General features: G+C 36.6%; 1 protein-coding gene across 1 annotated transcript in view; it reads right to left on the bottom strand.

The window, feature by feature from the left end:
* Positions 1–18047, bottom strand: part of CNTNAP2 (contactin associated protein 2) — a 1422049-nt gene that overhangs the window by 1329432 nt on the left and 74570 nt on the right. Inside the window, exon 5 of the mRNA XM_077778041.1 lies at positions 711–904. Within this exon, the coding sequence (XP_077634167.1) occupies positions 711–904 (194 nt within the window). The remainder of the gene's footprint in view (positions 1–710; positions 905–18047) is intronic.

The following is an 18047-nucleotide window of genomic DNA, read 5'->3' as shown; positions in this document are numbered from 1 at the left end:
GAACTTGCTTCTGGCAGGTGGTAAAGTGCTTCAGAGTACATGGCCGCCTGCCCAGTACCCGTCAGTTCATCCAAACTGTTGGCAGTAGACCCTTTCACATGTTATCCTTTGATGATTCAACTAAATATCTCCAAACAGACAGTCTGAGGCAAGTGAGAGTGAGGGGGAGTAAGGAATGGAAACCTAAGTCAGGATTTTATTTTTATTCTATATCCTTAACTGACTTTGGTATTTCGGTACAATTTGTACCATTTCAGTTCTGTACTCCAGACAAAAATATAGTAACTTGAAATATTGTGTTTAGCGAAATTCTAGTACTCTACTATCATGAAATTATTTACCCTTTTCTTCAGGTTTAACACAGGATTATCGGGAGGTTTTGTTTTCTGTGATATATACGAGAAACCAGGGAAGGGAAATGCGTCACTTTGCAAGATAAGGGATTTCTGCTATAAAGGCAAGAGGTGGGGCAGGGAACTCTGGGATTATGACCCATTTCCCCACCTCCTTTTGCTTTGCTCACATTTCTTTTCTCTCTCAAGTACCAGAGGACACAAACACAAAGACAGGAAACAAAACTAGCAAGATCAGCCTTCAGCCAGGCCACAACCAAGCCCTCTCCACCTCCATAGACGACACCAGGAGGCAGCGGGGTTGTGGTCACTTATCTGCCACTCGATTCTGCATTTGCCTTTCTGACAATGACTCACCCAGATGTTCCCATCTTGATGATAGGGTTTCCAATTTCTCCCAGTGTCACTGTACAGCATGCGGTATTGGGTCACCCAGTCAGAGCTGCTGTATCGTCCTTGGGTTGCAATGGCACTGATCTGCTTCCGATTGCCGAAGTCAACCTGAAGCCATTGGTAATGGTCACTGTCAGATGGAGACCATCCCCCAGCACCTGAAGAAGGTGGAGGCAAGAGAGGAAAATAGATATTTAGAGTTGAAATCCTGCTGTTGACAATGGATTTATCTACGTCTTTTAATTGGCCTTCGCAGCACAACATTATGGAGTGTCCTTTATAGATGCCATTGGGATTTCAACTAATATTCTTCCAGCTGGGTAACACTGATACTCTAACCTCTTTATGGTGTAATTACGTGCTCATTTTCTCCTGAGCAAATGTCTTCATAATTCCTCAATTAGATCTTATTAGTACATGTCAAAGTCTAATTGGCTGAGGGTGGATCAATTTACCATGAATTCTTCAACTAAAAATCACTAGGAAAAAAATGTAACAATCTATTAATTCCTCATGTGGGGCTCTGTGTTTGAGTAGATTACAAATGAAACAAAAAGCAATTATATACAACTCTAAAGTTTATTTTGCCTCAAAAATTTGGGAGTTTAAAGAATACTAGTAGTTCTTAAGGTAAGGCCTAAACTTACATCAAGCCCTCATGTACTCACGAGAAGTAAGGTATACAGTTAATCAGGTAATATGTTCACTTACACTTAAGAGCTATACAACCAATGCCTCTTCATAACCACATTTCTAGGAAAATCATTTCAGTTACTAAACGAAGTAAAACTTCTTTTGGTAAAATATAATTGTCAGATAACAAATATGCAAAAATATCTTTAGAAATAGAACATTAATATAGAGCAAAAATACTCTTAGTCTGTACCACTATGTAAGATAATTATGGTTGTACATAAATACATTACAGAAAATATGCCATAATGCTTAGTGTTAAGGGGCAATATAATTTTTTGAGTTAATCTGGGTACTAATGGGAGTAAATGATAATGAAATATCAATAAATCATTTAATGTACAGTATATAAATATATATGCATTACTCTTCAAATAAAAAACTTAAAAGCCGACAATAAAATAATTTATTCTATGAGGACCATGGTGATAGAAATCATTTTGTAAATCATCACAGGTATATTATTCCTTTAATGATGTTTATATGGCTTATTTCTGCATTCAGCTATGATAGAATAGCTTTCTTGCCAGAAAAAAAATCACATAACTACAAAATGCATAAAATTACCCTTTATAGGGATTAGACAACAGACAGTACAGGATCCCTGACTCACAAGAGAAGGTGAACAAATAAGGTGATGCCTGCCAGCTCCCTGACTTTCTGCCTGGTTCACTCTCTGGATTTTGGCACATGGAAGAGTGTCCCAAAAAGAGTTCAGCAGTTTCACTGAGATGAAGATATACCCAAATCAAAGCTCCTAAGAAAAATGTAATCTGCAGGACAAAGTACCAGGGAAGGGGCAGCTATAAAGACAAAGGGCTCTGGAAGTCTGCACACACTCTCTCACCAGGGAGCCTCCGTAGTAGACTCTATATGAAAAGCATGCTGTGTATTTGCAGACCAAGATTCCACAAGACCAGATCAAGGCAATTAGGAAATGAACAACAATCGAAAGGTGAACAGGGCCAGGAGCAGCCACATTTCACGCTAAAGATTGAGAGACATTGTTGAACAATGCTAGGCATTCAACAGACATCTCAGAAAGACTGGAATGAGTTAGTCCTAAAATAAGGGCTACTCTGGACACATCTGAACAAAGGTTAGTAACAAGTCTGAAGAAAGATCAATCTGACCTACAAATAAACCAATTCCTGTAGTCAAAACGCAGTACTACATTAAGGAAAGCTATGAACGTTCAGAAGCTCAATGAGAGAGATCCATAATGTTCAGTATAACATTTTTCTTTTAATATTAGACATTTGGGGGTGCAGGAAAAATGATTTACGACTGGAGCAATGAGAGCCAACAGAATGGCAGAGATGATAAAATTAGCAGATCAGGACTTCAACACTGAGTTTATACATTAGTTCCATTATTTGAAAGAAAATATACAAATAGTGAAGAAACAAACTTGAGATATTAATGGGGAAAAGAGAACCAATGAGAATAAACTAGAAATTTCTGAACCATGTTGATACCTGAAATAAAACATGTACTGGATGGGCTGAGCAGCAGATTAGAAACTGAGAAAGAAACATTAATGGCTGGATGCAGGGCCACAGAAACCATTCAGATAGGCTGAAAGGCTTAAAAATGAACAGAACTCCAGTGGCCTGCAAAAAAATATTAAGTGTCTTAACAATCCTGCAAATAGAGAACTAAAAGCAGAGATGGTAGAGACTGGGGCAGAAAAAAAATCAATCTGAAGAAACAGTGGTTGAAAACAATAAATCTACACATCTAAGGAATTCACTGAGCTGTGAGCAGGATAAGAGGATAAACAAAACACAATACAAAACAAAACACCAAGTCTCATCATAATCAATTTGGAAAAAAGTAATGATAAAGAGAAAAATCTCAAAAGCAGCCAGAGGGTACAAATATCTTAGTAGAAACGATGCAAGATGAAAGACAACAGAATGACATTACCTGATATGATGAAAAGGAAAGGGAAAAAATGCATGTCAATCTAACATTCTATATCCAGTAAAAATATCTTTAAGCATGAAAATAAATGATATTTAGGGCAAAAGTTGAGAGAATCCATCACCAATAGATACATACTTTAAGAAATGTTCATTTTTCAACTTCCAGGAAAATTCAAAATTACCATATTGAAACTCATATTTACTCCTATCATATCACATTTATTCAGATTTCCATACCACATGTACTCATAGCACATCATATTTACTCATGCCATACTGAACCTCATATCAAGAAATGAATGCTGATAATGGTAAACATGTCAGTAAATAGTAAACATGTCAGTAAATATAAAATATTTGTTCATGTTTTCAATTATTTTAAAAGATAATTGAGCATTTAAAACAAAAATAGTGACAGTTAATTAGAAGGTTGTAACGGAAGTAGAAGTAAAACATATGACAACAAGAACACAAAGGACAGGGGGGCAAGCGGAAATATATTCTGTATTGAGTTCCTTATGTTTTAGGGGGGTGGTATAATATTACTTGAAGGTAGTACCCTGTATCAAGGGTCAGCAAGATTTTTCTATAAAGCGTTCAATACTAAATAGTTTAGGCTTTGCAGGCAATGCATCTCTGTGAGAACTACCTCTGTGGCTGTTAGATGAAGCAGCCAAAGACAATATATGAACAGGGGTGTGTGACATATTCCAGTAAAAGTGAGAAACTCACTTCTTCAAGTATCAGCCTGTTTAGTGCAAACATTATCTCCTGCAGGTCCTACTTTATGTCAGGAGGAATTCTTCCCTCGGTTATTGCCTAGAGACTGTAGTTAGCTGTCATTTATCTTTTGGAATCTTTGAGTAAAAAAGAGACACTCTATCCAAGGGCACATTCCTTCTTGGGGTTGTACAGATATAATGGTAGTCAACTTGGGAAAACTCTGGTGGGTCATCTTGGTCTGCAGAACTCCGTGAAGCCTCCACTGACACTACTGCATCTCAACTTCTGCCTCTGCCTTTTCCTGCTTCATCCCCTTCCCTTCTGCAGGGTTCCATCCCAAAAGTACTCTGTAATCAATTCCATACATGCTCTTCTCCATCTTAGAATCTGTAGCCTTGGAAATGCAATCTGCGATACCTCCTTGGAACCACTCTTCTGATAACCCGCTCACTAATGATGGGAGTTAGTTGTCTCTGTCTTTGAGTGTTATCTCTATGCTTTTTCCCCTACCTGTAGTAACTAATATTCTCTGTAGTCATACATCATCCACATGCTTATTTTACATAGGATTCTGTAATTTAGAGGAGCTGTAGATGAATTCCTGGGATAATAAGTACTGAGTAATCAAGAGATTATAAATATATTTTCTTATCTGTTAGACACATTGTTCCAAACTTAGGAGAAATTCTATAGCCAACTGTGTATAAAGTTCTATCTGTGTGTTACTGAAAACAACATGGTACTTTGGTCATTGAAGTAAATAAGCAATCATCACAATGACTGAAAAAGGGAAAATATGAGCAATTAATTGCTTGCTGAAATTGAGAATGTTTCCCCTAACTATTTCTCAAAAACTATTCCAGGAAAAAGTCTCTTAAGTTATCCATTTTTTGCTGCATTACAATTTTTCAATAATGAGTCAATTACTATATACAACTTCTTAATCCCAGGGGCACCAGGGTGGCTCCATTGGTTAACTATTCAACTTTGACTCAGGTAATGATCTCATGGTTTGTGAGATCGAGCACCACATCTGGCTCTCTGCTGTCAGCACAGAGCGCACTTTGGATCCTCTGTCTCCCTCTCAGTCTGCACCTCCCCTACGCACGCTTGCGCTTGCTCTCTCTCTCTCTCTCTCTTTCTCTCTCTCAAAAATAAGCATAAAAAATTTTTTTAATTAAGAAAAGAAATTAAAAAACCCAACTAATTAATCCCATTAATCTCACTATTTTATTATTATTTTTTTACAAGTAGTTTATTGTCAAGCTGGTTTCCATATAACACCCAGTGCTCATCCCCACAAGTGCTCTCCTCCATGTCCATCTCCCCCTTCACCCCCCACACCCATCAGTCCTCAGTTTGTTCTCAGCATTCAAGAGTCTCTATTGGTTTGCCTCTCTCTCTCCCACTATTTCCCCCCTTCTTCTCCCCTATGGTCCCCACTACTTTAAAAAATTGAATTTATTGTCCACTTTGAGGGGAGCAAAATTCTAAAAGAAGAGAAAATATAAGTTAAAAGTTATTCCTTTATAGAAGTATATGTGGAGAGAATAGTGATTAACCTCAAGGGGAGGGCAAATGTCAGGCTTTTGTGAAGAACATGGTAGAAAGATTGATGAAAAGTTTCCTATTTCTCTTTGATCTATAAAGCAATGTAATTTGGGGACGTTGATTACTTTGTTCATTTGGCTTGTGAAATGTGTAACCTCTGTCGATCCAAGGATTAGGGATGATAACTCTTTCATCACAAAAACCTCAGGAAAATAGTATTTAAGACATCAGAAGTGCACCCCAACATATTGTGGAGAGTCTAAGAGGGCAAATATGTGCCCAGTGGAGACCATGATAGCACAAAGGAAAAAACTGCAAAGTTGAAGAGGAGGTAGAGGAGGTGGAGATACTGAATAGTCATAAACTCTTAGTTACTAAAAGACAGCACTAGTTCTTATCTGGAGATAATAGAACCCAAAATATCAGTAGATATAAAGTAAATGGTTAGCATGAACTCAAAGATGTGCATTTATAGAAATTTTACCATTCTCTGTTTCTTCCCTTTCTCTCCATCTCTTATTCCATTCATCCATCCCTTTCTCTCTTCTTTTTTTTCTCTCACTCACATGCATATGTCCCTCGCCGTGTGTGTGTGTGTGTGTGTGTGTGTGTGTGTGTGTGTGTGTGTGTGTGTTATAAAGATGCACAGTGTTTGTATTCTAGTTGCTCACTCTACTGGGGTTACTTGAGTAATAAGTTGTAAAAGAGAACCTGGAGAAATGGATGGAACTACCTCTCCAAACTTTGTGAAAGCTTATAATTATGATGGTCCCTTCTGCTTTGTAATTTGTAAGTTAGCACCTCTGAGAGAAAAGAAAAACTTAGTAGGTGGTTCAAAGGAGGGCTTGAAATTTCTTTCCTAGTGATAAATGGCTCCTGCATAAGCACGTTATGCCCATGTGGGTGGTTGTAACACCCCCAGAGATTATAAGCCTAGATTCTAATTTAAAAGAAAAAGGTAGAAGAAATTTTCAATTAAATATAGAACTACCTTTAATAACTGGTTGAGAAATATGTATCAGATGAAAAGAATAAATAGAAAAGGAGACTTTGGGGCAAGATGGTATTATGACTTCAGGCTTGGAAGCCTCCTTCTGCTCTAAATATACAGTATTTTAGATAAGATAGATAAAAAGAAAATTGAAAAAGACACAGCCAGGATAAAAAGTAAGATAAGCATCCCCATGCACAAGAAATGCAACCAAAATGCAGAGCAGTGAGTAGGACCAAAGCAAAGGCTGGCTGGAGTCAAGGTCTGCGAATATACAGAGGCAGCGGGCATGAGATCCTGGGGAAATTGGTGGGTGTCAGTCTCCCCGTGTGTGTCAGAGAAAGGAAGCCCAGGTCAGGGCTGAGGGTTAGCCCAGGACTAACTTGCTGATAAAATGAGCCTGAAATAGCTGCTCACTGACTTGGAAGTATGGTGTACGTGAGACTGGGCCCAGAGCAATTACAAACCAGGTATGCATCTGCTCGGCACTACTGGCTCATTTGTTGGACCTACGATTCTCTAGTAGCACCAGACGAAGGCACCAGGCAATCTAGGTAAGATGTGGTTCTGGACCGAAGATGTGGGAAGCTGGGTGGAGAAAGCTACAAATTGATAGGGAGTTGAGAGAGACAGAGGCAGAGACAGAAAGACAAACAGACTGCCAAGAAGAGTGGGCAAACTGAAGTTTCAAATCATAGGAAAGAAAATAAATGACACAAAATTGGCCAAGGACACCAAAAGTTCAATGGAAATTAACTCCAGATTTAATAGCCATTGAAGACCTGTATATATATGTATATATATACACATATATCATATATATCTATATCTATATCTACATATCATCCATTAAAAACAGCAGTAATGATCAGATACAACCAGAGGAATCAGATACAACCAGGGGAAATAAAACATTTACAGACAGATACTAAAAACAGCCAAAAAGTGATCTTAGAATAAAAAAAAAAAAAAGGTAGTCATCAAAGGTAAAAGAAAACATCATCAGAGGAAAATCCACAAATTACATGTCATTTCAGAAAGAATCAATCAGCTGAAAGGTAATACTGAAGGCTTCAGACAGAAGTCAGCACAGGGGCACCTGGGTGGCTCCATCGGTTTAGTGTCTGACTCTTGATTTCAGCTCAGGTCATGATCTCGTGGTTTGTGGGATGGAGCTCCCGAGCAGACTCTATGCCAACAGCATGGAGTGTGCTTGAGATTCCTTCCCTCTCTTCCTCTCTCTCTGCCTCCCCCCTCAAAATAAATAAATAAACTTAAAAAAAAAAAAAGGAAATCAATACAGGAAAATATGAAGTATGTTAGAATTCAAGAACTTCTGCTTATGACCAAGGTGGAATCACATGACTCCATGATGAATTTACTTTCCCGCCCGTAACAATGAAAAAGCAGACAAAATATACGAAACGACAGTTTGCAAGACATAAAGTATGAAGCAACCAAGGTTTGGGATCCCTGAGATATGGTACAAAATGTAGTGAGTCCTACTTCCCAGCTTCTGATCTTGAGAGTTTCCAGGCTGAGACATAAGAAAGAACCCGGGCAGAACGTGGCAGGTCCTTGAGTTGAGAAGACAGAGCCGTGAGACCAGGTGACTAGAGTTAAAAGCAAAAGAAAGGGCAGCATGGGGACGTCCTCAAGTCTTGGCCTGAATAATGATTAGCATACACATATGAAGAAACCACTCAGAGCTGAGAGCAAAGAATCGTCTGAATGGAGGAAGGTACATCTGCTATGTACAACTTACCATACAATCTTACCATCCCTCTCCTAGGTATTTTCCAAAAAGAAAAATGAAGCATGTAAACTTAACAAAGTCCTATACATGGTGTTCTTAGCAGCTTTTCTTGTAATAGCCTGAAACTGAAACCAACCCACGTGTTCATCAACAGATGAACAGATTAACAAATGGTGTATATCCACATGGCAGAATACTAATCAGTAACTAAAAGGAATAGACATTGGTACACACTACATGATTAATCTGAAAATAACTATGCAGAGTGAAAGGATCCAGGACCATAAAAAAAGTGCATATGATACAATTCCATTTACATAAAATTCTAGGAAATGCGAACATATAGGAACAAAGGCAGATCAGTAATTGAGGAAGGGAGAGAAGGAGGGGCAAAGGAAGAGGTTAAAAGTGGCAAAAGAAAACTTCTTGGAGTAATGGATATATTTGTTACCTTGATTGTGGTGATGGTTCCACAAGTGTAACATATATAAAATGATCAGATTATACAATTTAAATATAATTCACATTAGTGTGCATTGATGATACATCAATAAAGCTATTAAAATCTGTAGGCAGGAAGGATAAAGAGGGGGTTTCAATGCTGAGTCTAAAAACTTCTGAAATACAACAAATGCATAGAATATAAATACTTGAAGAAGGAAGGATTGAGATTTTTTTTCAAAACTGAAAAATAAAAAAAATCAGAGACATGATTCTGTGGATGGAAAAGACTCTCTTAACACGGAAAAGCATATGTTAAGTAAAAGCATTATAGAAAGTGTATTATGAGGTGCAAATGAAAGATGTTCTAAAATAATGAGACTGATGAAATGCAATATTTAAAAAAATAAAGCTTAAGCATACAGTTGAGAATTAGCTCATGGATAAATAAAAAATAGCATCTGAAGAAGTGCTAGAAGTTGCCTGATAATGAGCTCAGATTTTATTTACAGTGGGGCATAAACAGCAAGACGTTGTAGCATGTGACCTACTTATAAGAACTAGAATAGAGTTCCAACCGAGTGTGGATACTTGTTGACTGGAAGCAGAGAATAGGGCCATGGCCATTAATTAGCAACTGACATGAGCTAGAGAAGAGAAATGGCAATACCACTGTCACTCCCAAAATATGGGAAAATTAATGCTTACATAATGTTAAAACAAAAGAGTATGAAAGTACATTTTGAAACAAAACAGCAAAAAGAAGAAGCAATTTTATCAGACATCATTGGATGACAAGAAAACAGAATGGCCTGTCTTCCATGTCTACCTTCTACAACGAAGACAACAGCTTTCATCTCATTCTAGGAGTAGCAGAATTCATCACTGAGGACAGGGAATTACCTCCTGTGACAAGTTAGCACATATATAGAGAGGCAGAGTTCCTTTAACGTTTTCAGAACATTCAGATTATATCCCAAAGGATCGCCATTATTCATAGACAGAGCCTTGCTTTTCTGAATATTTATCAAAGGAGTTGCCAGAAAATTAAACACACACACACACACACACACACACACACACACACTAAAAACAAAGGACTTAGTAAATTTAGGGAAAAAGTAGGTAAGAAAGCTCTTCCTCAATTTCTGGGGGTTTGAGCATTGAGAATAAAAGAAAAAAGGGGAGATTGGTCACCTTGAAAGTGGTGTTGATGAGCTTAGGAACTTCCTTTTTGATCACATTCTTGTTTAACAGAACATAGTAAATTCTGTAGCTATATCTCTAACTTGATTTTAGTAAACCATTTGGCAATATCTCTGGTAAATATAAAATGGTAAAATGTGGTCTGGAAGATAACAGTTTTAGGAACACTCAAAATTGGTTAATAATTATGCTCCAAATATGTTGATTAATGACTATGTCAACTTGAAGAGAGCTCTCTAACGATGTGCCACAGGCTTTCATCCAGTACACTGTCATTTTTAATGTTTTTATTATCTAAGGCATGGAAGACATGCTAATGAAATTTGTCAATTACAGAAAGCTGGAAGAGAGACCTAATAGGAGAACTGAATTATGATGTAAAATGCTCTTGACTGACTGCAAATGTAAGCTTGTCCCAGCACAATTTGCTTTATCAGTAATAAACTAAGATGGCTGTTATGAATAAGTGCGTTATCAAGTTCATAATTAAGGTGTATGATGCATAGAAATACATATGCAACCTTAGTTTACTTTGTGGAAAATACAGTGCTGAAATGATGGCATCTAACTATAGTACTATATTTGCAGTATAACATTCAAAACATTCTTGCTACCTCTCATTAATCCTTTACATATAAATAGAAAAAAATGAACAAGTCCCGAACATATTGTATTAGGAACTATCACAAAATGAACAAAACTGTGAACTGTGTTCACACAGATCTGTAAAGAAATCACTGCCAGCAATCCAAAAGCTCTCATTGTGTCCTTTTTCAAATATGGTCACCATTCTCCTCCCCAGTGAATTGTTCTAGAGAATCATCCATGGAGCTGTATTTACACAGCAGTTTGCAGATTCCTCATTTTCTTTGTTGTCTAATATTACATTGTATCATCTACTTCTCTTTACCCATTCTAGTGTTGAACTTGTGGATATTCCCAGTTTGGAGTTACAATGAATAATTCAGCCATCACATTCTTATTCATGTCTGTGAACACCAATTTGTGCATTTCTGTTGGGTTATACGTGCAGGAGTGGGATTGTGGGCCCCCAATTTTTTGTATTTTTAAATTTACTCAATTTTGCCAAGAATTCCCAGAGTAGTTGAGCCGACTTTTACCCCTGCCTCCCCAAATACACATTGCTGTATGTCAGGAGAGTTTCTATGGTACCACATTCTTGCCAAAATTTGATGTGGTTAGCCTTTTATTTCTCTCTCTTTAAGTTTAGTTTAGACATTCTGGCTCAATGTAAGTTTAATTTTTATTTTCTTGATAACTACATTTATCCTGTTAACAACACAACTTAGTATAAAACTATCATAAATGAAGACATAAGTGTTATGAGTGCAAGGATAGACCAAATAAACAAAATACTGATTCCTCAAACAAAACCACATGTATACAGTGCATACCATCACTTAATTTATGACAAAGGTAATACAGGGAAACTATAGAGAAAGGAGGTATTTTTTTAATAATATAATCCAGGTCAATTGGATATCCTCATAGGATCAAGTGAAATGTGGTTCTCCCCTATACTGTACTTAAAAATCAAGTTAAAAATGGGTAGAGTCAAATGTGAGGGGCTGAAGATTAAAGATTCTAGGAGGTGATACAGGAGAATAGCATCATATTCCTGGAGTTGGGAAAGATTTCTTTAAGAGGACTTGAAAACACTAGCTATATAGGAAAAGATGGATAAATTAGATTATATTAAAATTAGTAACTATTAACTACCCAAAGACACTAATAAGAGAGTGGAATGACTAATAATCACTGACTGAGGGATGGCATTTGCAAACATATAACCAGCAAACACTCACATCTAACATGGACAAATAAGTCCCACAAATCCGTAAGAGATACTCAGAATATTCAATTAGAAAATTGACCAAGGAATCTTAACAGGCACACAAATACACACACACATGCTATAAAACATATTTAAAAATGCTCAACCTCACGAGACTGGCATTTTAAGACAGACCAAAAACACTAAGAAAGTTCAAAGAGAGCAACCAAAATGATGAAAGCACCTAATTTCATCGCATTTCTTTGAAGGGAACAAAGATGCTTAGGCTTTACAAGAGAGAATCAAGGGGTGACAATTTCCATCTTCCATTCTTTAAAAAAACAGAGATACAAAGTTTTTCAATGATGTAACACAAACCCTACAAGTATGCATCCTTATGCACATAGATTTTGCCGCTTTAACATCTTTTTGAAATTAATATTTTGCTTCAGCTAAGTGAAAAATATATACTTCTTGACTCAATAACACTCAATTGAGTCTGTCCATAGATTATTCATTATGCTGCAAATTCTCTGTTTTGGAATTTGATCAAGAAATAAAACTGGGGGTGTCTAGATGGCTCAGTCCTTTAAGCGTAAGACTTTGGCTCAGGTCATGATCTCATGTTTCATAGGTCCACGCCCCACATTGAACTCTATGCTGACAGCTCGAAGCCTGGAGCCTGCTTCGGATTCTGTGACTCCCTCTTTCTGCCCCTCCCCCACATGCACTGTCTCTCTCCCTTTCTCTCTTTCTCTCAAAAATAAACATTAACAATTTTTTTAATAAAATAAAGAAATAAAACTGAATATAAAACTGGCTCTAAGAAATTTAAACAAATATTTTGCTTAGAGAACAAAAATTTCCTTATTAAATATGGTTCTGCCTCCAAGGGCCCTGCCTACTTAACACTGAAAATTTACAGTGAGGTCTCTTATAATGTTGATAATATGCAGATATAAATTGCAGCATTAAAACCAAGAAATTTCTTGGAATAAGACAAAATTAAAAGCAAATCCATTGAGGCTTCTTTATATATCCATCACTTCAGAGGTAAATGCCTATGTGAGTTATGAAAAATAGGCTTAATTGCAAGGCAAGTTTATTTCCATATATTAAAAAAAAGATATGGTAGGGAGCCTGGGTGGCTCAGTTGGCTATGTGTCTGACTCTTGATCTCAGCTCAGGTCATGATCTCACCATTCGTGAATCCGAGCCCCGCATCCAGGCTTTGGATTCTCTCTTTGTCTCTCTATGCTCCTCCCCCTCCTCTCTCTCTGTCTCTATCTCTCTCAATACTTTTGTTTTTCAGGAATTAGGCAGGTCAATTATATTTTAAGACCTTTGATTGAAAAATGCCATTTTTATTTTAATGGTAAGGGGAGCCTGAGTGGCTCAGTCAGTTAAGTGTCCAGCTCTGGATTTCAGTTTAGGTCATGATCTTACAGCTACTGGGTTCAAGCCCACGTCTAGCTCTGCCTTGACAGTGTGGAGTCTGCTTGGGATTTTCTCTCTCCCCCCTCTCTCTCGGCATCTCCTCCACTCACTCTCTCTCTCTCAAAATAAACAAACATTAAAAATAAAAAATAAAATAAAACTTCAAATATTATCTTAAGATTATGCTACAATAGACAAGGAAAATGAAATTCAGACACAAGAAGTATATTCCTGCATGAAATCGCATAAAGGCTGGACAGCAGCTGAAAATAATGTGGCCTCATAATTAAGTATCATGAGCTTCCTGTTCTGGGAAGAAGGCACAGTATGGTTTCTCTCCTTCCTCATGAGAAAGAGGAGATCTTCACAGGAAGTTAGCCTGGGCCAGGGTATAAAAATGAACACATGTAAACAAGTCTAATTAATGTAAAATAATTAAGTTTGACTTAGAAAATCTTGAACACTGACATGCTCTATAATTTTCAAATTTCCTGACCAAACTGTTTATTATGTACGATCTTATTTTTTAATGCCTTGGCAATATTATAACAAAGAGAAGATAAACCTTTTCTGGGTGCTACAGCAGGTGGTTGTATCAGAAAAAGAAGATTAAAGCTACAGGTGATCAGAATTCAGTATAACCACTTAAAAAAATTACAATATAAAACACCAACAATAGACTGTATTAGTACACAAAGTAGTGAGCTCCCCGTTACTGGGGATATTCAAGTGAAAGCCGGATAATAAGAATTTTTTCAGAGGGGAATTTTACTTAGGATGGGAGACTGGACTAAACAGCCTTTAATTTCATTCACAAAGAAAGCTGAAATGTAATACTAACTATTATGTTGAATTTATTAGCAATACTATCAAATGATTTTTATTTCTTATTGCCTTAAAACTAACAGTTATTATCCAAGTTTCGGTTGATCTATTTTATTAACATCATGGGGGATATTATTTATACTATTGCTAAGTAACATTTGACTATATATAACCTTTATTATTAAAGAGTCTGGTCATTTCCATTTTTACCATGAATAACTTCTCCGGTTTATTCATTCAGCAAATATTTATAGAGTACTTCTAGATGGCAGCCATTAAGGGTTTTGTACTTTGGGGTTTTTTTTTAAAGAATTTTTTTCATAAGCAATTTACTAGACCGTATTTTATATGTCAGGATACAATTTATTTATTTGAAGACTGTATTTATATTTAATAAAGCTTTATTATTGGCAAAAAGAGATATCTAATACACATTTAAGATTCACAGAAATGAGGTCTTGGGTGCAAAAACTAAGGGCTAATGAACAGAGAACAACCATGTAAAAGTCATAGAAGCCATTTTCCCTCTCTGCAACTATTAGGTAACTGCTGTTTGATTCTTGCCTGTAAGAAACGCTGAGGAGTTTCCTGTTGTATCCCAGTATCCCTTTTTCTTTCCTTAAAAAAATGTTTTAATGTTTATTTATTTCTGAGACAGACAGACGGACAGAGTGCAAGGAGGAGAGGAGCAGAGAGAAAGGGAGTCATAGAATCTGGTTCTGTCAGCACAGAGCCAGATGCGGGGTTTAAACCCATGAACCATGAGATCATGACCTGAGCCAAATTCAGATGCTCAACCAACTGAGCCACCCAGGTGTCCCCAGTATTCCACTTTCTATGCACTACTGAATGCAACGAAGGTCAGAGAATTCATCAGTTTGGGGCATGCACTGAGCACATTTTAAAAAAAATTAAAAGTTACGTGGGAAGGGGTCATGTCATTTTTTTTCTTTTTTCTTTCCTTTTTTTTTTTTTTTTTTTTCCTTTTTTTTTTTTTTTTTGCTAACCTCCTGCTTTACTCTGTATTCTTTCTCTGGCATGAATTCCTATTAAAGTCCAAAGAATTTTGAAAACAACATGGTTTATTATAAAAAGATTCCCAACTTCTTCAGCCAACTGCATATTTACTGGCATTGTCCAAAAAATGCCATTATTCCCAAGATGTAATTCTTTTTGATAAAATAAGAACCGTAAAAACATTGTTCACTATACATCTCATAAAGAATGTTCTCATGAACGTGGAGGGGGTAAGTTTACAGGTTAAAAAGGGCATCAGAATTTTGACACGCAATATTTTTCTTTTGGTTATCAAATAAATCTGATCTCTATTTACAGAGAAGACTGAGGACGGATGTGCTGCAGAAATCAGTTAAGTCATGGAGCTCAAAACAAATCCTGAACAAATCCTTAAGCAAAGTCAGGATAATCAACTTTTTGAAGTCAAGGACTAAGTTTTATTTCACTGAATAAATATCTGTTAAATGAGTGAATACAGAATTACTTAAATAGTGAATGAATATATGAATGGACAAATTGAGAAACAGATGAGGTAAGAGCCCTGAAACAAGAGAGGAAAAAACCTTGGGCCCCATCATATGACATGAAAGAAAGGCACAGATAGCGAAAGACAAAAATAAGTTGTGCTGTAATAAAAATATATTTTTACCATTGTCAGTGATCCACATTATACCTTCAGTAAGGAAGAACTGACTGAGATTTTTGTTAAAGTACTCATTGTATTTATGCTAAATACTCTTTCTGGCTTAATATATAGTAAGTGAATTCTCACTTAAGAATAGGTATTTTGTTCTTTCTTGAAAATAATTAGTTTGCTGCCAATAATTTAATTTTTATAAACTAAATCTTCATCCTTAAAAGGTCCTTTGATTGTATTAAAACTCTAGAACTCAAAAGGCACAAAACTAGGGAATGAAGAGTCATTTAGAATTCAGTTTTAACAATTCTATTTGTCTGCCATTATTATTTATACATAAGCATGTCCAATCCGGGGAGCATTATCACAACCCTTCCTTAGTGCGGTGGAAGCAGATGGCCTGTGCAGCTCAGAAAAGTGAGTGGACAGGGCATTGTGACGAGCTGGAAATAAGCAAGGACTTTCTCATTCCATGAAGGATGGGTAATCTTGGTGTTGGTCTGCTCCAGAAGTAGCCAGGAGACTGGACTGACGGAATGCACAAATCAAAGTGAAAATGTTAAGAATTCAAATTTCACTCATCATGACAGAAAGTTCCTTTAACTTCTGTTGCAGCGTTTAGCTAAGTGGCTAAAATTAAGTGAATTTCAAAGCTGATTCTCATCTATACTATCAAAATCTAGTCTCTGGCTAGCATTTTGTACCAAATAAGGTTTGGTTATTTACTACTTTTTCCTTCACTTAAGAAAGAAAAGGGTCAGAGGCACATTTATAAAATGAAAATGTTCTCACTGTAACTAAATTTAGTTCATTGTTTATTAACAAAATAATTAGGAATGCAAGTAATATCTTCATGCCATCTGCCTCAGGGACTCCTTTATTGAAGCCTCATTATTTTCTGGGGCAGAGGCTCTGCAATAAAAGAGATCACTGGAAAAAAATGCAGGAGAGCAAAAAAGAAGTGTACATATTATCTTTGCATTAGCAAAGTCTGTCATTGTATATGCAATAATGCCAATGAAATATTCAAAAAGTATATGCAAAACTATATAAAAAATTGTCTACAATGTATGCAATGACAGTCAATTGATACCTACAAGTTTTATATACACAAGGACGCAGGCAACAATGTAAAAGTGTCAATGATCTATGCAATGATATAAGGAAAATATCTGATATATGCAACGATTTTCAAGCTAGGTCTACATGAAAGTACAGAAAGATGAAGCCATTTTCCTGTGAAAGATCATATCAATTGAGACAGATATTTCTACCTACTTGAGGTAAGTGGAAAATTGCCTCATATCTCCACTTTTTACTTCTGTACACTCAGTCCCCGACTATGATGTAGCAATTTGAAATGTTTGAAAATATAGTTTTCGTTCTCTGCTTTAGTTCCCCTCCTTTATTTTTTTCAGAGAGAAAATGCAGAGAGATTATTTTCAGGGTCAATGTTCGTAAATTAAGCAAGCATACCCTGTAGATCAGACTCAAATGTCTTTTACAAGTTCTGTGATCTTCCTCATAACTCATGCACAGTAAGCGACTCCCTCCTCTTTGACCAGCAGTTCCTGTGTACATTGTTTATTCCAATCCCGAACCCCAGTTCCTGGATGGCAGTCATTAGGTCATCCCCAAATTCAGGCTTAGAATCCTCATGATCCCTGTCAAGGTACAAAGCACCTTGCAGGCTCTTTCAATAAATACCTGTAATTACAGAATCCTTTTTAGGAGAGAGGAGATTTTTAGCATCTGCATACTTGGCAACATAAAACTATTTCACCAAAAAAGCAGTGGGTGTGTTTTGATATAAATAGAAAATATTTATAGTAGTTCCACCTCCGTAGGCTCTGAATGTGTAGGGAAACAACAGTAGGAGATGGATATATATATATAACAGATGGGGCTTGGAAATACAGTTGTTTTTAGTTCAATCGTCTATAAATGTTATCTCCATATATATAAAGCAATCAATTCTCCTCCCAAAGAGCTTCTTTAATAGGTTTTCCTATAGTGCAAGCTGGGAACTGGCTGTTAACAATGGACTCGGACAACTTAAAGAGAAAAGTCAGACGAGATCGGGAGCGTTCAGGGTGGTACAGCCGTAGACTTAAAGAGAAAAGTTAAAAGCCACATCAAGACAAAACAAAACAGACTCAAAATGCTTTGTACACTTTCATAATGTTAACATCTTCCACGGTCATGAAAAGTTCCCCTATCTTCATGACCACCACATCACTAGTTTTGACTCTTCAAAATAGAATTAGATCTCCAGGCTGCGATTGAAGTAATATAACAGAA

This window comes from Crocuta crocuta, unplaced genomic scaffold (genome assembly GCF_008692635.1).
Source record: "Crocuta crocuta isolate KB4526 unplaced genomic scaffold, BGI_CrCroc_1.0 scaffold128, whole genome shotgun sequence".
NCBI lineage: Eukaryota > Metazoa > Chordata > Mammalia > Carnivora > Hyaenidae > Crocuta > Crocuta crocuta.
Note: the sequence above shows the minus strand (reverse complement) of the source record. Positions and strands in the feature narration are given on the sequence as shown.